General features: G+C 37.9%; 1 protein-coding gene across 2 annotated transcripts; it reads right to left on the bottom strand.

Moving 5' to 3' along the window:
* Positions 1-8,192: 8,192 nt before the first annotated feature.
* LOC114322248 (uncharacterized) lies at positions 8,193-10,412 on the bottom strand. Of its 2 annotated transcripts, none has more exons than XM_082888294.1 (3): positions 10,205-10,412; positions 8,976-10,107; positions 8,193-8,530 (listed from the first exon to the last, which is right to left on the bottom strand). In XM_082888294.1, the coding sequence occupies exons 2-3, from the start codon at positions 10,082-10,084 to the stop codon at positions 8,491-8,493; spliced, it is 1,149 nt and encodes a 382-aa protein (XP_082744420.1). In that variant the 5' UTR covers positions 10,085-10,107; positions 10,205-10,412; the 3' UTR covers positions 8,193-8,490. The 2 variants fall into 2 exon arrangements, with proteins under 2 accessions (XP_082744420.1, XP_082744421.1); XM_082888295.1 differs by having other exon boundaries at positions 8,976-10,110.
* Between the last annotated feature and the right edge of the window lie 11,056 nt (positions 10,413-21,468).

Consider the following 21,468-nt stretch of genomic DNA (forward strand, 5'->3'; position numbering starts at 1 on the left):
AAACACTTAAATGAGACTGCAAATCATATCAAGACACTTCCATTTTCCACAATTCAAATGAGACTGCAACTCATGTTATAACATTTCAATACTTCAATTATCTACATTATGCAAACGTAATTAGGATTTCGGGAATTTTACCCTGGACACTTCGACCAACTTAGTTATCAATGGAGTCCATCCCCTATCTCCTCTCAAACAGGTTTGAGAGTGCATCCCCTATCTCCTCTCAAACCATGGAGTACATCCCCTATCTCCTCCCAAACAAGATACATATGCAATGTATTTAAACAATTCATCATATACAATGATCAATCCAGGCACATATTCAATGTGTTAAATTCAACCGTCATAATCAATGACTTAACCATTTGATTAGTTTCAATTTTCCCTAATCAACATACAGTGTCTACAACAATCAAGACTATCCTCCACTGATAGCCCAAAACAGTTATCTCTAGACAGATAATGAATTTATCAAACAGATAAAATATCAACATATTCATTGGTGAGTGATTTATTTATCCAACTACACCATTCAAACTCATAATTTCCCAATTTCATAATTCCTAACTCAATTTCATATTTCTCCAAATTAATTATTCAACATAATTAGGACATTTTCCCCATTTTTCTATTATCGACCCCAAGGCTCAATTCCATCAATTTAACAATAATAATCCCATTTTCCAAGGTCTCACATACACATGGAGTTTAATAATTGAAAACCCTCCTTTTCCCAACTTTAAATCAAACCCTAACTTTCCAAAATTGCCATAACCCACCATTTATACAAAATGACTAAAATTTATGTTAAAACTCATAAGAAGGAGTAGGGTATCCCTACCTCAAATGAAGGGACCAAATGGAGAAGATGGAGAAAACTCAAGATGCTCCAAACCCAAAGATTTTCGGATCAAAATGTAGCCCCCACCAAGTTCTGCCTTTCTTACAAAAGAACTAGGATAGAAACACACTAGAACTACGTGTATTCTTAGAGAAAATGTGCAAGAGAGAGAAGAGCAGCCGGATCCAGGGTTTGTGTAAAAGAGATGATGAAAAAGTGAAGAACAAGCTGCTGCTGCAAACTGATATATTCGAGGCTCGCTCGAGCGAAGGAATGGTCGCTCGAGCGACCAGACACAAAGAAACCTCGCTCAAGCGCAGAAAGCCTCGCTCGAGCCAACAATATGAAGCTTCAGGTCTTGCAACCCAGAAGCATGCTCGAGCGAAGAAAATCTCGCTCGAGCAAAGAAACCCAAAACATAGTCCTCGCTCGCTCGAGTGAAGGAAAGCTCGCTCGAGCCAAGAAATGTGTAACAACCCTCACCACTCTTTACCGATAAACTACTGATTACTGCTAAACTGAGACTGATTATGAAAATTAATTGAACTGGTTGAAATACTGAGCTGACTGATTGAAATCTAAAACTGATTGATTGACTGTATCTGTTTAAATGCATTATCTATCTGTTTGACTGTTCGATAATCTGTTCATGTTTTATGTTTAAATTGTGAGTTGAAGGCCTTATCGGCGGCCGAACCGGAGATCAATTAGTGTTTCATGATCATCATAATTTATCTGATTTTATGGTGTAATTATCTGAAAACTGATTTGGTATGATTAAATTAGATTAAATATTGATAAATTACATAGTTGGCTTAATTACCAAAACACCACACTAGTGGCCCACTAGATGAACCATATTTGAGCTTTATTATATACTTAGGCAACATTTCATCAGCCACAATTGAACATCACAACCGACCAAAAGAGGAGAATGAGAGGTTTGGAGTGAATTCAACTTGATTTTGTGCATTGGCTTGAAGAATTGGAATATAGGTTGCAAATTAAGCTTCCTCACCTTGTATTGGAGACTTAGGTAAGAGAATTCAACCTCTCATTGTTGTGTTTAAGCTTGTTCTTGCATGATTTTGAGCAAAGTTAAAGTCTAGAGCCAACATATGGCTCAAATTGTTGAATTATAGCTTAATTCATGCATGCATGTTTGGATTGTTGAGTTTTAAGTTATTTTCATGGCAAAATGTTACATGCATGCTCATAATTATGTTAAGTCCATGATTTCATCTTGTTTTGAAAAGAATTGGCTCCTTTGAGCATGTTTTGGAAGCTTGGAAGCTAGCTAAACTCATGCATGTCATGCTTGGATTATGTTCTTGAAATTTGGTTTGAAAATGAGCTTAATTGATCTTCCTTTGGGCTTTGATTTTACAAATTGAGCTTTGAATCCTGTTTAACTATAAGTTTTGAAGTGTTTTCCAGAAAATGAGCCCAAGAGGATCGAATTTGGTGTTTGAAACTTGATTTTGAGCTTGAGGTTCGAATCTGGGAATTCCAGATTTTGAACTCACGCTCGAGCGGGGTGACTGGCGCTCGAGCGTGGAAATCGTGCTCCCAGTATTTTGTTCTGTTTTTAAGTCAGCTCGAGCAGGGTAATTTATGCTCGAGCGGGACCTTGTGTCTTACGCTCGAGCGGATGTCGAGCGCCCAATCGAGCGTGGATTTCACCTACCCAGCACTTTTGACTGTTTTGCATTACGCTCGAGCGGTTAAGTTTGCGCTCGAGCGGTTAAGTCTGCGCTCGAGCGGAAACCTTTGTCTGCATGACCGCTCGAGCGAATTAACCTACGCTCGAGTGGGACCCCTGTTTTCTGAAAATTCTGAAAATACTTTTAAAGTGCATCTTTGCATCCTCATTTCATCCTAGGCATTCTTAGGCCTAGTTTAAGGCATCTTAATGAGGATATAGATATAGAACACACCGAGGCAAATTAGGGATTAAGTTATTATTTTTCCAACTGTGTAGCTTAGTGTGTGTTCAATCTGTAAACTGCGTAGGGTTGGCGACTGGGGACGCGCTCTAGCCTAACTGTAGCCCAGAACTCTGTGAGTAACAACTGTGTAAAGATATGTTCAAATGATTATCTTCTGAACAATTGAACTGTACTGCTTTCTGAACTGATACTGTTAATTGAATGAATGTATGTCCTATATTCTGAACTGTATTGTGGCATCCTTAGCAACTACTGTTACTAACTGTTACTGTTACAGAGATCTCTGTTGGTTCCCTTGTTGGAACCACTACTGTTTACTGATTGATGGCCATCATTTACTGTTCGGTCTTTTAAGACCTACTGTTTACTGTACTGTTATGCTAATGGATGTACCACATATGACTGAATGACTGATATACTGAATTAACGAACTGTTTTCATTACTGTAAGGACATTCATTCTTAACCTCTTTACGTATTACGTTATTCACTAGGCTTTAGCTCACTGCTCATATATATATGTAGGTGTACAGGCACCAGACCGCGGCTAGAAGCGTCGGGGTTAAGCTCCAGTTTTGTCAAGCCAACCTATGTGCCTCACTGCGAGGTTCCGAGCCTGTCAAGCTAAGGCTATGGGGTGTTTTAGTTTTCCCCCTTCTGTTCTGTTTTGTAAACTGTAGACTGTTACCGTACTATTTAATAGGGATTAGGTCCCTGAACTGAATAATTGTATATATGTACATACTGTTTTGTCACTGACTGCATATATGTACGAAAAAGTCTTTTGCATGCAGACTGTCACAGCTCATTGGACATTATTTATTTACTGTATTGGCTTCCGCCAGGCCCCTGTACTCTGTTTTACTGTATTACTGTTAAGCAGGCCTTCGGTAATCTCGGATTACTGGCCAGTTACGGTGCTAAACCCATAGGGGCGGGTTTGGGTCGTGACAAAATGTAACCTTCAGGTCCAAACTAGACGTAGACACAAGCTCGAGCGCAAGACTTCTCGCTCGAGCCAACAGACACACTACTCAACTCTCACTCGAACGAAGGAACTAAAACACAAAGCTCGCTCGAGCAAAGACCCCAAAATCTGGGCAGCAACCATTTGTTTCAAAACACACCCACCTGTAACAAACCTGCCCAAAACATCCTAAAACTTATATATAAGGAATTAAAGGATGGAAATGCAACATATACAACAACAGACATCCACGGAACCTAGTCCGGAATACAATAACCAATGGAGGGAAAACCGGGATCACTATAAAAATAAATAAATAAAAAAAAAAGCTCAAATTTACACATCACATTAAACTCATCAATATTTTGTCTATGGCTTCAACCCTAATGGAAAAAATTGAACTGCTTTGTTTTGAGACATATAACAATTTCATTCAATAAAAACAACAATTGTAAATCAGCTCAATCAAACAGTGAACTAAGAAATGAACATCATACTCACACAATTCATTGAGCCCTAACTACATATACATCATATGTGCCATTTTGACAACACAAACTATATCTTGACCTTGGGAAGATGGATTACCTCACCCCAATCATTCATATTTTCTACTATTTTTGTGGATTCAATCTTGTGAGTGTTTAAAATATTTTGTAACCAAACCCAATTAATAATTTCTAAAAACAGAATCCCCCATGTATTGATTCCATTTGTCAAAGCTTCCACCCAAACCCAATTCCAATTCATATTCCACATCTATATTTATCTCAACAAATTCAATCAAATGAAGATACAAAAAAAAAAATACCAGTGATCCAAGAGGATCAAACCCTTTAAAATAAAACAAGTCAAAACAAGCGATTAAGCAATAACCACAAGTCAACAAGTGGCACAAATCAAAAAATCAACACACACAAATGGGTTTGAAGCTTCCTTGCGGGTAAGCAAGTAGTTTTTCCTGTAAAGAGCGTCGTGAGGCTGCAATCTACGATCTTTGGCAACAAATCTAGACATGGACGCCATAGAAGATTGGATGGAAAGGGAAGACAAAGAATCGATGGAGGGGGTTAAGTTTAGACCATTCCTTTGTTCTTTGAAATTGATTAGGGCTTTGAGGCTGATGAGAGAGAAAGGAAAAGAAGGGGGAAAAACCTATAGAAATGAAACCCATTTACGAAATCAACAAGAAATCAAACCCATAAAACCCTAGAAATCAAACCACATAACAAAACCCATTTAAGAAATCAATAAGAAATTCAAATCAAGAAATCATATATATACATACATATTTAAGCACCACATGAGAGTGGAGATAGAGGAGGAGACCTCACAGCTGCCTCACCTCGCCTAGCTGCAGCCGCTGTCACCTCCGGAGTCGTCGTTGCCCACCCTCCTCTGCGTCAGAGGAACCGTTCAAGTTTGCTTCTCTCTTCAAAGTTAGGATTGCCTTAACGACTGAGGGAGAAAAGGGAAAAAAAAAAAAAAGAGAAAAAAATGAATTTAACACCAAAACGACGTCATTTTGGTACCACGACAGAGACCATGGCAGGAAACCATGGCAGAGGATTTGGACTCATTCCGTTTCATACAGAGTCTTCCAACAAGAACCATTCCCAATCATTCCCACAATGCTGCATCTTCAATGAGAACCAGTAGGTGCCCTCATTCCACCCGTGTTACTACAAAATGCACATTGATGCATTAAAAATCACACATAAAATAAGAGCAGCAGCAGCCAACAAACTGACCTCTAGAGCACATAATCAATATGAGCACAACATGGAAAATCATACAACAAAAATACATAAATGAACATCTAAACCTCACCATGAATTAATGCAATGTTATGATTGACAAAGTCAACTATCTATTTGGCATAACATACTTTATGTAAGAATTTGACAAAATGGTTTAAGAATTTGGATAACATGGATAATAATGACATTATATGTTCATAAACAATAGATAAAAAAAAACAAAAACGAAAAATGAAGTAAATTACCTAGTTGTTGAACAATCAGCTTGTCAAGTTGTTCCAAATTTTCAAGCATCAAGTTAATTTAATTTCAGTTCATGAGAAAACAATGATAAGGAAGAAGCTAAAGAGATGATGAACTTATAGCACTATGCCATCAAAGGAGTTGATAACAATTCCATCAGGGAGATAATATTTGGTAGACAATGGCTTCACACTCAAACCAAGTACCCCTCCCTTGATGTGCTTGGAGACATAGAAACGACAAACAAGAAGCACAAAATGGTGACATCCAGCAGAATACTCGTCATCCTTCCATACGAGGCAAAATGTTTCATCATGTAAGTGAAAAAAAAGTAGTGGAAAACATGCATCATCACTTAAAACCAACAAAACTTCTTTCAATGCCCAAAAATGGATACGACTGCAAAAATATTTTTTCTCATTGAGATCATACGCGTGACTGAACTCATCTCCAACCCAATAAAGGGTATGACTAGCCAATACTGGATCGCAATATGAAGAATCTATGAGGTCAAATTTTTCATCCATCACATCCCACGAATCTAGACAAACATGATAAGCATACAACCCGTGCTTATACAGTGATCCAACAATAATGATTTTTTCATTATGCATGGGTAATACAAACAAATACATATAGGGCACACGGAAGGAAGGTTGCTTCTATGGCTTCCATTCATTTTTGGAAGCATCAAACACTTCCTCCCACACCTTTGAAATACAGTTGGTGCTAGAACCACCCTAGGGCTTAGTGCCACCAAAGACATAAATTTTCCTATCAAATACAGTTGGTGCTAGAACCACCCTAGGGCTTAGTGCCACCAAAGACATAAATTTTCCTATCAATAGCCACAGCTTTACCACAACTTCAGGAGCCAATCATGGGAGGAGCTACCTCCATGCCTTTTTGAATCTCTGCAAGGTCCCAATACTTGACTTTGTGACTACCTCGTGTGGCCCCAAAGCGGTATACAATCGATCCCAATATAGTCCAGAAACAACCAAATGCCATATTAGGGGTCTCACACACCGGGGTGACCGGTGTGGAGAAGAACTCCTCCATCTCCTCCATCTCATTATATTTTCGAGTTAAAATTACTCATTAAATAATGTGACATCATAATCATTTTTGAATTTTAATTTATTTATAATTTAAAAAGCCCAATTCAATAGTCCTAATTCAATGATGGGAACAAACTTGCAACTAGATGATGTAATGACTATTAACTTTCAATATAAATTAGCTATGATTTAGATAGCACTTAGTTCACCTAAATGAAATTTGTTTTTCTTACTTTCTAGAATTACCATTTCTTGTATAAGTCCATTCTTGACAACAAAAGTCCTGGAATTGAACAAAGACGATAGCTACGAACATAAATATGTTCATTTAGTTGCTTCTAATTGCGTTTAATTTTATTCACAAAATTGGTGAAATTAGTTAGATTAAATCTAACTATCAACCGATTATCCAAAGACCAAAACCTACAATACTTGATGTCCTCACAAAACATCATTTTTTTGTTCAAATATATATATATACACAAATTTCTATTGGATCAAATTAGTGGAGTCCAAAACATGAAATGAAATGTGATCAATGCACTTTTGAAAAATAAGATTTGTTGTTTTAGACCAATCATAATCTATGTATTGATCACATTATAAAAAATGTGAACACATTCACTTTTTTTTCCTCCTAAATCAGCATTTCAATGTACTTTCAAAAGCATCATTACAGATTCCACTCAAAAAAAAGAGAGACAATGCCTACCCATTTAAATTACCATGTGAACACATTCATTTTTCTTTTTAACTAGTATTTCAATGTAATTTCAATAGCATGATATAGCATAATAAATATATCTCAAACCGAAAACAGAGACGATGTCTACACATATTTAGGTCTCGTTTGGTAATATTATTTTTTAATTTAAAAATTAAAAAATTATTAAAAAAATTAAAAAAATCAATAACTTATATCAAAAAATTAAAAATTTCATTTTCTTCTTACTTTTTACATATCTTTTTATAAAAAATTAAAAAATCAACACAAACATACTAATTTTTTTTACATCATATTGCAGCCTAAAAACCAAAAAAATTATTAAAAAAACCAGTTCCCAAACGAGGCCACAAAATTACTTTTGGGATGTATATTGACTTTTTAACTTTTTGACTATTTTAGCCTGGGGTTAAAAAGTCTCGTTTTGAATAGATTTTTTGACTTTTTTGAAAAAAAAAATTAAATTATTATAAATTAAATACGATATTTTGTCTTATTGAGTTAAAAATCAATTTTGTCTAGCTAAAAAGTCAAAAAACCTGACATGCCAAACGGAAGGCTTAAGAAATAAAAACTAAGGATAGAACAGCATTGGCCTAAAATGGACTTACATAAACCACTGTCTTGATACCTTAACAAGGATAATAAAAAGTCGAAATACATTGCATAACAGTTGAATATCCTGAATAATAATATAGTCTGGCAACACCACGCCATGTCCGAGCTTAAAGCCAATGGCAAAACAAGTACACAGCACAGCAACAAGCAGACATAAGTTATTATAAATAAATAAATAAAGCATTAAAAATAAATTGTTCAACGAGATCACAAAATTCCCCCCCCCCCAAAAAAAAAAAAAAAAAATCACAAAATCAAAAACTGGTATTAAAAAAGTCTTCCAACAAGAACCATCCCCAATCATTCCCACAATGCTGCATCTTCAATGAGAACCAGAAGGTGCCCCCATTCCACCCGTGTTACTGCCAATGCACATCGATGCATTAAAAATCACATAAAAGTAGGAGCGGCCGCAGAAAACAACAAACTGACCTCTAAAGCACATAATCAATATGAGCACATGGAAAATCATACAACAAAAATACATAAATGAGCATCTAAACCTCACCATGAATTAATGCAATGTTATGATTGGCAAAGTCAACTATCTATTTGGCAAAACGTCCTTAATGTAAGAATTTGACAAAAATGGTTTAAGAATTTGAATAACAAGGATTATAATGACATTATATGTTCATAAACAATAGATTAAAAACGAAAGAGGAAGAAAATTACCTAGTTGTGGCAAGCTTAACTTGAACAATCAGCTTGTCCAGTTGTTCCAAATTTTCAAGCATCAAATTAATTTAATTGCAGTTCATGGGGAAAAAAATGCTAAGGAAGAAGCTAAAGAGATGATAAACTTACAGCACTATGCCATCGAAGGACTGGAAAATAATTCCATCAGGTAGATAATATTCGGTAGACAACGGCTTCACACTCAAACCGAGTACTCCTCTCTTGATGCGCTTGGAGACACAAAACTGATGAACAACAAGCACAGAACGGTGACGTCCAGCATAATACTCAAGTTCCTCCCATATCAGGCAAAACATTTCATCATGTAAGTGAAAGAAGAGTAGTGGAAAACATCGATCCTCCCTTAAAAGCAACAAAACTTCTTTCAATGCCCAAAAATGGATACGACCGCAAAAATAATTTTTCTCATTGAGATCATATGCGTGAATGATCTCATCTCCAACCCAATAAAGGGTATGACCAGCCAATACTGGATCACAATATGGAGATATGAGCTCAAATTTTTCATCCACCACATCCCACGAATCTTGACAAACATGATAAGCATACAACCCGCGCTTATGCAGTGATCCAACAATAATGATTTTTTCATTACGCATGGGTAACAGAAACAAATACATAGAGGGCACACGGAAGGAAGGTTGCTTCAATGGCTTCCATTCATTATTGGAAGCATCAAACACTTCCGCCCACGCCTTTGAACTACAGTTGGTGCTAGAACCACCCCAGGGCTTAGTGCCTCCAAAGACATAAATTTTCCCATCAATAGCCACAGCTTTACCACGACGACTTCGCCGGCTAATCATGGGAGGAGCTACCTCCATGCCTTTCTGAATATCTGCAAGGTCCCAATACTTGACTTTGTGACTACCTCGTTCGGACCCAAACCAGTATACAACCGATCCCAATGTAGTCCAGAAACAACCAAATGCCATATTAGGGGTCTCACACACCGGGATGAGCGGTGTGGAGAAGAACTCCTCCATCTCCTCTACTTTCCCTCCACTAATAAACATGTCAGTTATCTTCTTAAACAGATAGAATCTTCTCTTGGCTTCTTTTTCCATTTTCTTGACATTTTCTCTCTCGCAGAGCCCAAGGATAGATATTGCTTCATTGAGATTGATTATATACCAACGCGTTTTTTCTTCACCAGAAGCTTCGGTTGTGCTCACACAAAGACACACCGAGGATGATGATGGATTTGATACTTCCATATTGAACCCTTCCCTTTCTTTCGCTGCTTCCAGTAGTAAGGAAAGGACCCAAGTAAGTTCTATATTGAAGGGAAAACAGCAAAACAAAATCAAGCGGGAAGAGGAGATCGGAGGGAATACCTGAGATGAGAGGAGATCTGATCTGCAGAGATCGACGAGTTCTGAAGAGATCGGCCGGTGACGAGTTCACCGATAACTGAGAAGAGAGCGCTGGTGCTCTGCCGCTTTGAACAACTCCCCCTTCTACTATTCACCGTGGCACCAAACAGAGGCAGAGAGAGAGAGAGAGAGAGAGTTGCAGCGCAATTGTTATATCTTCTTGGATTACAATAATACAATCACTGATTTGGTATTTATAGGATTGTTTTGGTAACTATTAGGTAAAAAGTTTGGGAATAAATTACAAATATATATTTTAGGTTCAATTAAAATACGAGTCGTTCTTATAATTTTGAAAATTATATTTCATTTTTAAGGTTTTTAATTTTATAATAAACGCCTCTTTTATTAATGAAGTATCAAGTCAATTAATAATTTTTAATAATGTTATAAATATATTTTAATTAATAATTTAGATAATTTTATTATTGTATAAGAGAGTAATTATGAAATTTTTTTTAATTAATTCTGTTAAATAAAAAATATTAATAAGGAGATATTTATAATTTTTTAAACCACAAAAGATAATCTGTACTTTAAGCAAATCTCAAAAGTGTATTTGTAATTTATCCAAAATTTAGAAATTGTGGTCAAACAATTAAATTTTCTTTTTATTTTCTTTTATATATTTTTTTATAAAAATTTAAAAGATCAATTAAAATAATAGTTAATTCTTTACTTCATCCGTTTCTTCTTCTTCTTTTTTTTTTTATAAATAAACTTGTCACTTAAAAAAATTTGATATGTAGAGCTAATTTATATCTATCTACATATTATATTAGTAAGGGTAAATTATAAATACACCAGTTGAGATTTATTTAAAATATAAATTATCTTTTGTGATTTAAAAAATTATAAATACCGCTTTATTAGAATTTTTTATTTAACAAAATTAATTACAAAAATGAAATTCATAATTGCTCTCCTATACAATAATAAATTACCTAAATTATTAATTGAAACATATTTTTAGCATTATTAAAAACTATTAATTGACTTGATGATTTATTAATAAAAGGGGCGATTTATTATGAAATTAAAAATCTCAATGGTAAAATGTAATTTTCAAAACTACAAGGGGCAATTCATATTTTAATCAAGTGTAATTTACCTTATAAATAAAAGGAAATTTTTGTGAGAAGCATTGTAAGAGTTCCAAAACTTCATAATAAATTTATAAATTTACTGAATTAAAAAATAAATTTAAAAAGTGGTATCAATTAATCCATTAAAATAATAATTTTCAAAATATTAATAACTCTATAATGGGGCAGGCTTGTTTCCCGTTCACTTTGTGAACTGTACTGTATTGTTAGGCCTGTGGAGCTCACTACAAATCTTGTTTCGATAATCTGAACCTTTCAATATGTGAAGCCTATCGAGTAATTTATTTTTGTAACAAATCATGTTGATCGGATATCAATAGCTACTTGATTGAATTAAATTTTTGTCAATAATTTATTTTGAAAATTATATTTACTGTTGACAGAAACCTGATCCGATCAAGTAGCTATTGATATTTGGTCAACGTGATTTTTTATAAGAATAAAGTACTCAACGAGTTCTACACATTGACGGTTCAGATTATTGAAACAAGACACGTGGTAGGCCTCCACAGACCCAACAGCATGCTCCAGTCCAATCTCAAACTAGAGATAAGCATGGCTCTTCTATAATTTATAGTTTTCAAAAGGAAAGATAAAAAATATTTTATATCTTTCCAACCTAATCCTGTCCCATTAATTTTTATTTCCTTTAAAAAAAAAATTAAAACTTGAATCTCTGTGGTGTTCTTTCGAGCTTGATTCTCCACCCTCAACAAGTTCATAGACTCTCTTAAAGCCCCTGCCATTTCTCGAGCTAGGGCCCCCATTGCAGTTTGACCCGCTTGTCCCGGGATTCCCGCCTGCCCCACTTGTTCAGCCACATTAGCTTGGCCGAACTCTTCCTCTTGCACAGGAACCTCATGGCCGGTACCTCATGCACACCTCGGCGAGCCCTACCACGCCTCCTGCCTCTACCACCACGGGTTTAACCTCTTCCTGACATCCTACAAATTATAATAGAATTAATTTAGCACACTAACCCAAACATGCCCGCAACTTGCCTTCACAATAATTCTATATATTCCTCTACCATATAACAATTAAATTTTACCCCCACAAAAGCACTTAGTCATGTAAACGCATACGGATTATGCTCTTATGATGAGATTCGTCCCACGAAAAACCAAAAATTCTTAATAGAATGAGTATTGATCAAGTACCCTTCTAATAAGACCTTAAGGAATTTAACAGGCGCAAACAACATCTCAAAAGTCCAATCACATACCCATTTAGTCACATAAGCATGTTATCACATAGTCACAAAATGCATAATACTTCCTAACCATGCTAAATGAACCCATTGTGGTCAAACAACCACTTCCTACGAGCTCCAAGAAATCAAACCCGATAGCTCTGATACCAAGTTGTAACACCCCAAATTTCTAGCTCAAATGATAATACAACAATCATGGCTATTTAAAGGAAAACCGAATATAAATCTCCAAACTTACATTACATGATACAATAGTTCTTCATGCAACAATACATTAATCCAACAACAAGTAAATAAACAAATAAATACTCTCAAAGGTTTACAAGTTTCTAAGGCTTGAGTCTGGTTACACAAAACGGTTATTCAAACCCACACAAACACAGCCAGTGGCTTACACATAGAGTCACAGCAAAATGAGAGTATTGTACTCCCAACACACATACTTCCACGGCCCTAGTTAGGTGGGATCACCACATCTTTTCCTGCACAAAATTCTTGTAGGGTGAGCATAAAGCCTAGTAGAAAATTCTTAACAAAATATATACATTTTATACAAGTCTCAAGAGATGAAATGCACATGACATGCTATGCCCTTTTTGAAGATAAATCACATTTTCATCTTTTGAAAACCATCATGCTCAATGATGTCATGCAATTTCAATTATTCAAAACTTAATAATTTATTTCAAAGGCAGTAAATACGACTCTGGTAATCCCTAGGTCGGTGTCTGCAAGTAGACTATACAAGTACTACTAAATTGTCATTTTTACCGATATTAACCGGAAGGCTCAACACCTATCCGCGCAGGTTTTCGCTCTTTCACCCTAGACTCTTAGGCCAGCTTATTCAATATCATCTACACCACCTATCAAGACTTACCAACGTATTTATCCCAAAACCATTCCATGAAAACTTGTTTCTCAACATTATTTTCTTAATGCAAGTTTTCAAATCAACTTTCAAAATTTAATGTAATCAAATGAATTGATATGCCAATTTCACAAGATGAATATAAATACTTTTATTCCAATTCATCATCCAAGAAATAACACAATTCTCTCTCCTCAAGTATCCTCAACAATTAGTCATTTTAAGACTATTTCAACATTTTGAACAATAATTTTCAAAATGAACAACAATTCTCATATTCTCTGAAATTCATCATTTATATAAATATAAATAAGAAATTTTCCAAACATCCATTTATTTTGACACACAAAATAAATATAACAATATCATTTATGGATTTTCAGTCTCTTTTAAAAAAAATTCCCAAATTCTAAGTTTTCTCACCAAAACTATACAACTCAAATCTTTTGAAAGAAAACTTTTCAAAATCATCTTTTCTTCAATCAACAAAGATCAAAACCCATAAGATCATTTTAAAAGAACAAGAGACAAACTCACTTTCAAAATCGCTCAACTTCTTGAATCAATAATCAATTTTCAAAGCTATCAAAAGATGATTTCGAAAATCATATAGATCTTGCAAAAATATATATATATATATATATATATAACTCTAAGAAAATCCCTACCTCAAGTTTTGAAGAAGAAATGAGATGAAACCCTCAAAATCAACAGTGTCGAAACTCGATATTCACCGCACATAACGAAGCCCTCGAGAGGTTAACCAACTTTGATGAAGAACCTATGGCAGAACTCTAATGGATCTTGAGAAATCAAGGTTTTGATCCAATTTGGCGTAGGGAAATGTAGAGAGAAGGGAGAGGAAAGGATTTTTAGAGAGAGATATATACAAAAGTGATCTGAAATATCAGATTCACAAACTGATATAACATGGTCCGCTCGAGCGTGGAAAGCCCCGCTCGAGCATTGAATACACTTTCCTAGTACTTTTGCAGACAGGTCAAACTTCTAGATCCAAACATTCTCTGCTCGAGCGCATAAACGGCCGCTCGAGCGGACAAGCAACTTCGAATGCATTTTATATTTTTGCTTCGGGGGCACTACCCCTCGACCCCACCAAGGTGCTGCCCTCGGACTTGCCAAGTGGCGCTGCCCCCTCGACCCCGCGAGTTGTGTAGGCAGCTCGATCGTCGACATAGTTAGCGAAGTGGCAAAACATAAAAGATACGATACAACCCGATACAAACATGAGACATTACCTGTTCCAAACACACTGCTACAACCCGATAACCAAAATAAGGGGAACATAGGGAACTAAGATACGTAACACCGTTCAAAATCATACCAACCTGAGCCCGGAACACCATAAAGAGACGGGTCAAAACCAGGATCACTACAACCTTCCCCCTCTTAAAGAATTTCGTCCCCGAAATTTCAAATCAAACTACCCAAAACAAAGGGGTTTCTAGCTATCAAAACCACACTATTTCATTTTCAAATCACAATACTAACTTTTAACTAAATTCCACCATTTCCACCATGGTTATCTCATTAACAACAATCTCCCAAATACACATAAACACGAAATTTTTCAAAAAGTAATGGCAACTCTCAACAACCTTATGGTTAAAACAACAACGCACATATCAACATGTGGTTAACAACTTTAAATACGTTTTCCTCAACACTAGGGAATATTACAAAGAAAAGCAACTTAAGCATTTTCAAACAAATCCGGATATTTGGAGCAGACTTCCGCCTCCTGTTCTCACATCGCTTCTTCAACCCCATGGTGTCTCCACAACACCTTTACCAACGGTATAGTTTTGCCCCATAGCACTTACTCCCAGGTATCTAATATTTGAACCAGTCGCTCTTCGTAAGAGGCATCCTCATCTACCTCCAAGTCAACCCAATCAAGCACATGAAAAAGGTCGGGTTCATACTTCCTAAGCATAGCTACATGAAATACGTTGTGAACTCCCGAAAGTTATGGCGGTAAAGCTAACCGATATGCCACTTCTCCAATTCGCTTTAAGATCTCAAAAGGCCCAATGAACCTTGAAGATAATTTACCACTCTTACCAAATCTCATCAAACCCCGCCTTAGTAAAATTTTTAGAAACACATGGTCACCAACTTCAAAAGATAAAAGTCGTCTTCTCATATCGGCATAACTCTTTTGTCGGCTTTGGGCCATAGCTAACCTCTTCCGAATGAAAACAATTTTCTCGATTGTCTCTCTAACAATTTCCAAACCCAGTAACAGTGCATCACCCATTTCGGCCCAACAAACCGGTGATCTACAAGGTCGGCCATACAAGGCCTCAAATGGTGCCATTCCAATACTAGCTTGGTAACTATTGTTGTAAGCAAACTCAATCAATGGTAAGTGCCTTTCCCAAGGCCCCTTAAAATCAAGGACACAAGCTCTAAGCATGTCCTTCAAAATCTGAATGATACGTTCTGACTGTCCATCGGTTTGAGGATGATAAGCGGTACTTAGAGTCAACTTACTTCCCAACGCCTCTTGAAGGCTTTTCCATAACCGAGCAGTAAAACGAGGATCTCTATCCGACACAACAGTCACAGGAACTCCATAAAGTCGAACTATCTCTCTAATGTACAACTCTGCCAAGCGTTCAACTAAGTCGTTGGTGCACATCGGAATAAAATGGGTAGACTTAGTCAACCTATCAACAATCACCCAAGCGGCGTCATTGCCTCGTTGTGTTCTAGGAAGCCCAACTACAAAATCCATGGTAACACGCTCCCATTTCCACTCAGCTATCGGTAAGGGTTGTAACAAACCCGCTGGTCTTTAGTGTTCAGCCTTCACTTGTTGACAAGTAAGGCACTTCAATACAAATAAAGCGACATCCCGTTTCACACCCTCCACCAAAGCTGACGACTAAGATCATGATACATTTTAGTGCCTCCCGGGTGTACCGCAAGGCGTGAGTGATGGAACTCCGGAAGTACTTCCTCTCTACAAGATTCTAGTACAAACAAACGGTCTAGGTAACGTACACTCAAATCCGAGTGAACGTTCAAACCTTTCTCTTCCTTCCCATTGAAAATCTTAGCACGGATTGATTCCACATCACAGTCTCCTCGTTGTGCCTCTATGACCTTACTAACCAAGGTAGGTTGAGCATTCAGAGTAAACAAGGTAGCACTCTCTCCGAACTCACCTAAGTGCAAATCAAACTTGCCAATAACATCTAGCATATCCCATTCCCGAATAGCCACACTTGCCAAACTACTCACAAACTTTCAACTCAAAGCATCGGCCACCATGTTGGCCTTCCCTGGATGATAGTGTAACTCAAAATCGTAATCCTCCATAAATTTCATCCACCTCCATTGTCGTAAATTCAAGTCTTTTTGAGAAAACAAATATTTTAGATGCTTACGATCGGAGAAGACTTCAAACTTCTCACCATACAAGTAATGCCTCCAAATTTTCATAGCAAAAATCACCGCTACTAATTCTAGGTCATGGGTGGGGTAATTTTTCTCATGAGTTTTCAATTGTCGTGAACCGTAAGCCACAACTTTTCCTTCTTGCATCAAGACACAACCAAGTCTATTCCCGGATGCATCACAATAGACAGTGTAATTCAAACCCCTTTCTAGAATTATCAAAATTGGTGCGGTAGTCAATCTAGTCTTAAGCTCTTTGAATGATTTTTCACAAGCCTCACTCCATACAAATTTGATATTCTTTCTAGTCAACCTAGTCAAAGGTGTAGCTAGTCTAGAGAAATCCCTTACAAAACGTCAATAATACCCCGCTAATCCCAAGAAACTCCGGATTTCAAAAATATTCTTGGGTTGTTCCCAATCCTGTGCGGCATCTATCTTTGAGGAGTCCACGGTCACTCCCTCTCTAGACATTACATGCCCCAAAAACTTCACCTCTATTAACCAAAACTCACATTTTTCAAATTTGGCATACAATTGGTGCTCACTAAATAAACCCAGCACTACCCGCAAGTGAGTCTCATGTTCCTCTTCAGAGACTGAATAAATCAAGATGTCGTCCACAAAGACGACTACAAAACGGTCCAAGCATTCCCGAAAAATTTTGTTCATCAAATCCATAAAGGAAGCCGGTTCCTTGGTCAATCCAAAAGGCATTACAAGGAATTCATAATGGCCATAACAAGTACAAAGGCCGTCTTCTGAATGTCCTTCTCTCGGACTCTCAACTGATGGTACCCCGACCTCAAATCTATTTTTGAGAAACAACGAGACCCTCTAAGTTGGTCAAACAAATCATCTATTCTGGGTAGAGGATACTTGTTCTTAACTGTAACTCTATTCAACTTGTAGTAATCAATACACAACCGCAATGACCCATCCTTCTTCTTCGCACAGAAAGTCGGCGCTCCCCAAGGCGATGTACTAGGGCGAATAAAGCCCTTGTCTAAAAGTTCTTGGATTTGAATATTCAACTCATGCAATTTGGCAAGTGCAAATCTATGCGGTGACATAGAAATCGGTGACGTGCCAGGCACTAATTTAATGGAGAACTCGATCTCCCGGTGAGGTGGTAAACTAGTAAGATATTCTGGAAAGACATTCAAGTATTCACAAACTACCATTGGTAACTCAACACGAGCCCCGTCACTCTCACTATCCAAGAGAGTTGCAAGAAGGCCACTAAGCTTGCTCCTACTATGAGGGTCAATAACTGGTGACAAAGCTCTATCAACTCGGTTCCCCAGAAAATATAAACGATCACCACCCGAAGTGCACACCATAACTCTTTGACGGTAACAATCAATCACAGCTTAATAAGAACACAACCAGTCCATGCCTAAAATGATATCAAAACTTGACATATCTAGCAACACAAAAGCAAGCGGAAGTCGACGCCCGGCAACTTCTATTTCACAATCACGACAACCCCAGTCTAAATCAACTGTACCCCCCAACAGGTGACTCTATTCTGAGTGGAGGCACTTACCGTGCTACCTCTAACCCCAATGTAAAAACAAATGCAGTAGATATAAATGAATGAAACGCACCTGTGTTTATCAATACATTAGCCAAGGAATTACACATAACAAAAATACCTCTCACAACTGAGGATTCTGGCAACTGCTCTAGCACGGTAAAAGCACACACGCGCCCCTGTGGTCCTTGATTGACTTACTCCCCTCTAGGAGCATAGGCATGTTGTACTGACTGAGCCGAAACGGCTCCCTGATTAACTCGCGGAGCTTGGACTGATTGAGCCTGCTGGTAGCTCTGAGTCTGCCTCGACCCAGATGCGCCTCCCAACTATGGGCAAGTTCTCTTCATACGCCCCGGCTGACCACACTGATAACAATTAAACCCTTGACCTTTATTCTGAGACTGAGACTGAGATTGACTTTGAGATCGGTTAGGTGGTGGTACTATTAACTGCCCTCCTCCTTTTTGTGGGCATGAGAAGGTTTTGTGACCCGGTTGGCCACACTTGAAACACGAGAAACTACTCGATGCACTTTTTCCCAGACCCGCACTAGGCAAAGGAAAAGTGGATCTAGACTGCTGTGGTTGGGACTGAGATGGATAGGTGTTCCTGCTCTTCTTGTTCTGCCTATAGTCTGCTTGAGACTCTTGGCCCCTAGACCTCGAACTCCGAAGCCTCTCCTCCTCGGCTTGTATGGAAATTTCTACGTGTGTTGCCGTCTCAACAAGACGGTCAAGCTTGAACATAATTTTTGTTTTCAATTTCTTTTCAAATTCAATGCAACGGTGCTCTTCCTTTGCCACCAACTCTGGTGCAAATATGGACAAACTAGAGAAGTGTAGACGTCCCCGAATGCCCCAGGAGGGTGAGGTCCCGTTCCATTCGTTTTGCGGGTCTACTACAGTTCGGACTCAAATTGTCACGGTTTTTAATCTGAACCAAAGAGTCCAAATCTGGCAAATCGTTTTGAGAAAACAGATTTTAAAAAAAAGAAGTGCCAAACATGGACTGCTTTTCCAGATACAGAGTCGCCACCTAAATATTTTATTTTGGAGAATTTAGGAAACCCTGACTCGGTGCCAAAGGCCACGTGTCCGTCATCACCAAAGTTGCCTCGGCTCAGGAACTTGGGTACGATTGGGGAAGGTCAGCTATGAGCACCCCCCTCTTGCCCGATCAAAGATCGGCCTCTACTAACCGTGTTATCTTGTTTTGAAAGCATTATGTGTTCTTATTCCAATTATTAGCCTCGAATTACTATGTTATGCGCACAGCAAACAAGTATAGACCAAATTGCCTAAATTAGAACAAAACATTTCATGTTTGCTTTGAAAATGGTTTGCTACTTGCAAGTAGACTAAAATACAGGTTTTGCCACCCTCGAGTGGGCTTTTAGAAAAGATGGTTTTGCCACTATCTAGTGGGCTTAAAATTCACAGTTTTAATGCGTTATCCCAATTTAAGCAATTCGACCTCCATCCACAGGCATTCAAGCAGTTATATCACGTAAGCAGCTAGCCTCATGGTAATCATGCAATTATGGCAATGCTCACACGCATGCGGCATGCTAAAGCATAAAAGCTCACCTAGTACTCCAAGCCAAAACAGAAATCAGTTAGTAATCACATGCATGATCCTAGTTCATATTTGAAATGGCTAATGCAACACATGCAAAGATGCAATCCAAACAGGCTCGGCTATCCTAAACATGGCATGTGAAATGCTGCAACTAACAAATACTCAACTTGGAATTGAAATACGAGTGCAATTAGCACGATGTACCGAACCTGGTGCATGTAAGACAAATGTATGGATGCACGCATGCTAAGCATAAGGTATGCTAATTTAAATATGCCCTAGTCTACCATCATAAGCTGGTAAATAAAAGGGAAGAAAGGCGTGGGGTTGGAAGACATACACACACTCACGCACACTTATTACACAATTGCCCTCACTCGGAGGGTCCGAATAAATATTATAGTCCGAATAAATAATACTAAATTAAATATTACAAAATTTCTAATCTAATTAACAAATTAAATGCAAAGAGAAGATGGCCGCAGCCCCCGCCTCGGAATGCGTGAATGATGCATGCTCGGATTTATCTTGCCCCGAAAGCCCGTACCATACCACTGCTGCCTCTGTTTACACTGCCCTGCTTCTCTGAAAACTGCCAAAGTCCTGGGACAGGTTCCCTGAACCCTGTAGGACACCATTGGCTGAAGGGAATACCCACCGGCCATGGAACTTACCCATCGGCTGGGGTTTCACATTATCGGCCACCAATCCATGGCCAGTCGGCACTCTACAGTGCTGGTCGGCAGAAACTCCCTGCAGAAACTGGTTTTTGATAACAACAAGGACAGATAGTGTATGGCATGGAATTTCAAACAAATGTATGCGCGGGTACACTCCCTATCATGCAAGGGACTCGAGGGAGCATGACCCTTGACCCTCGGTGACCGAAAACCCTATCATGCCAAAGTCAAGGGCCTCGGTGACCGAGAGTTGAGACGCATTACATCACTTATAGTATGAACAATTCTCCCCTTCTCGCACTTGGTTTGACACCCCAAACCAAGCAATGCAATGCATGTTATGCAAACATGGCTTGAAAATGCAACATATTACTAAATGTAAAGCATGCCAAATGTAATGCAACATATCATGGCAAGCATGCAATGTTCCTAACATGCAATGCTAATATGGTACAATGCACGCATACAATTAGAGGCAACAAGTCAAACATACAACCATGTACAAGAAGGGACTTAGATTGAAATGGGAGGCCTCAAACACCCCCCAAAACAGTGGCCAAAAGTGCCTCAAGTGATGGACAAAATGCACTACAAATATGCAAGCCAAAAGAAGGGCCAGAGCTAAGGCATAACGAAGGGCATTCTACCACCACTAACCCAAACAAACATGGCATGAACTATACAACCAAAAACAAAATTTTGGCATGCAAAAAGAGCCCCAAAACCCACACATATGGCATCCCAAATGAAACAAACACCTAGGCATACATAATGCATGTTTCAAGGCATAAGAGGGTGCAACTTCAAAGCA

The sequence above is a fragment of the Camellia sinensis genome, chromosome 9 (assembly GCF_055761805.1).
Source record: "Camellia sinensis isolate YWXY chromosome 9, ASM5576180v1, whole genome shotgun sequence".
NCBI classification, from domain to species: Eukaryota; Viridiplantae; Streptophyta; class Magnoliopsida; order Ericales; family Theaceae; genus Camellia; species Camellia sinensis.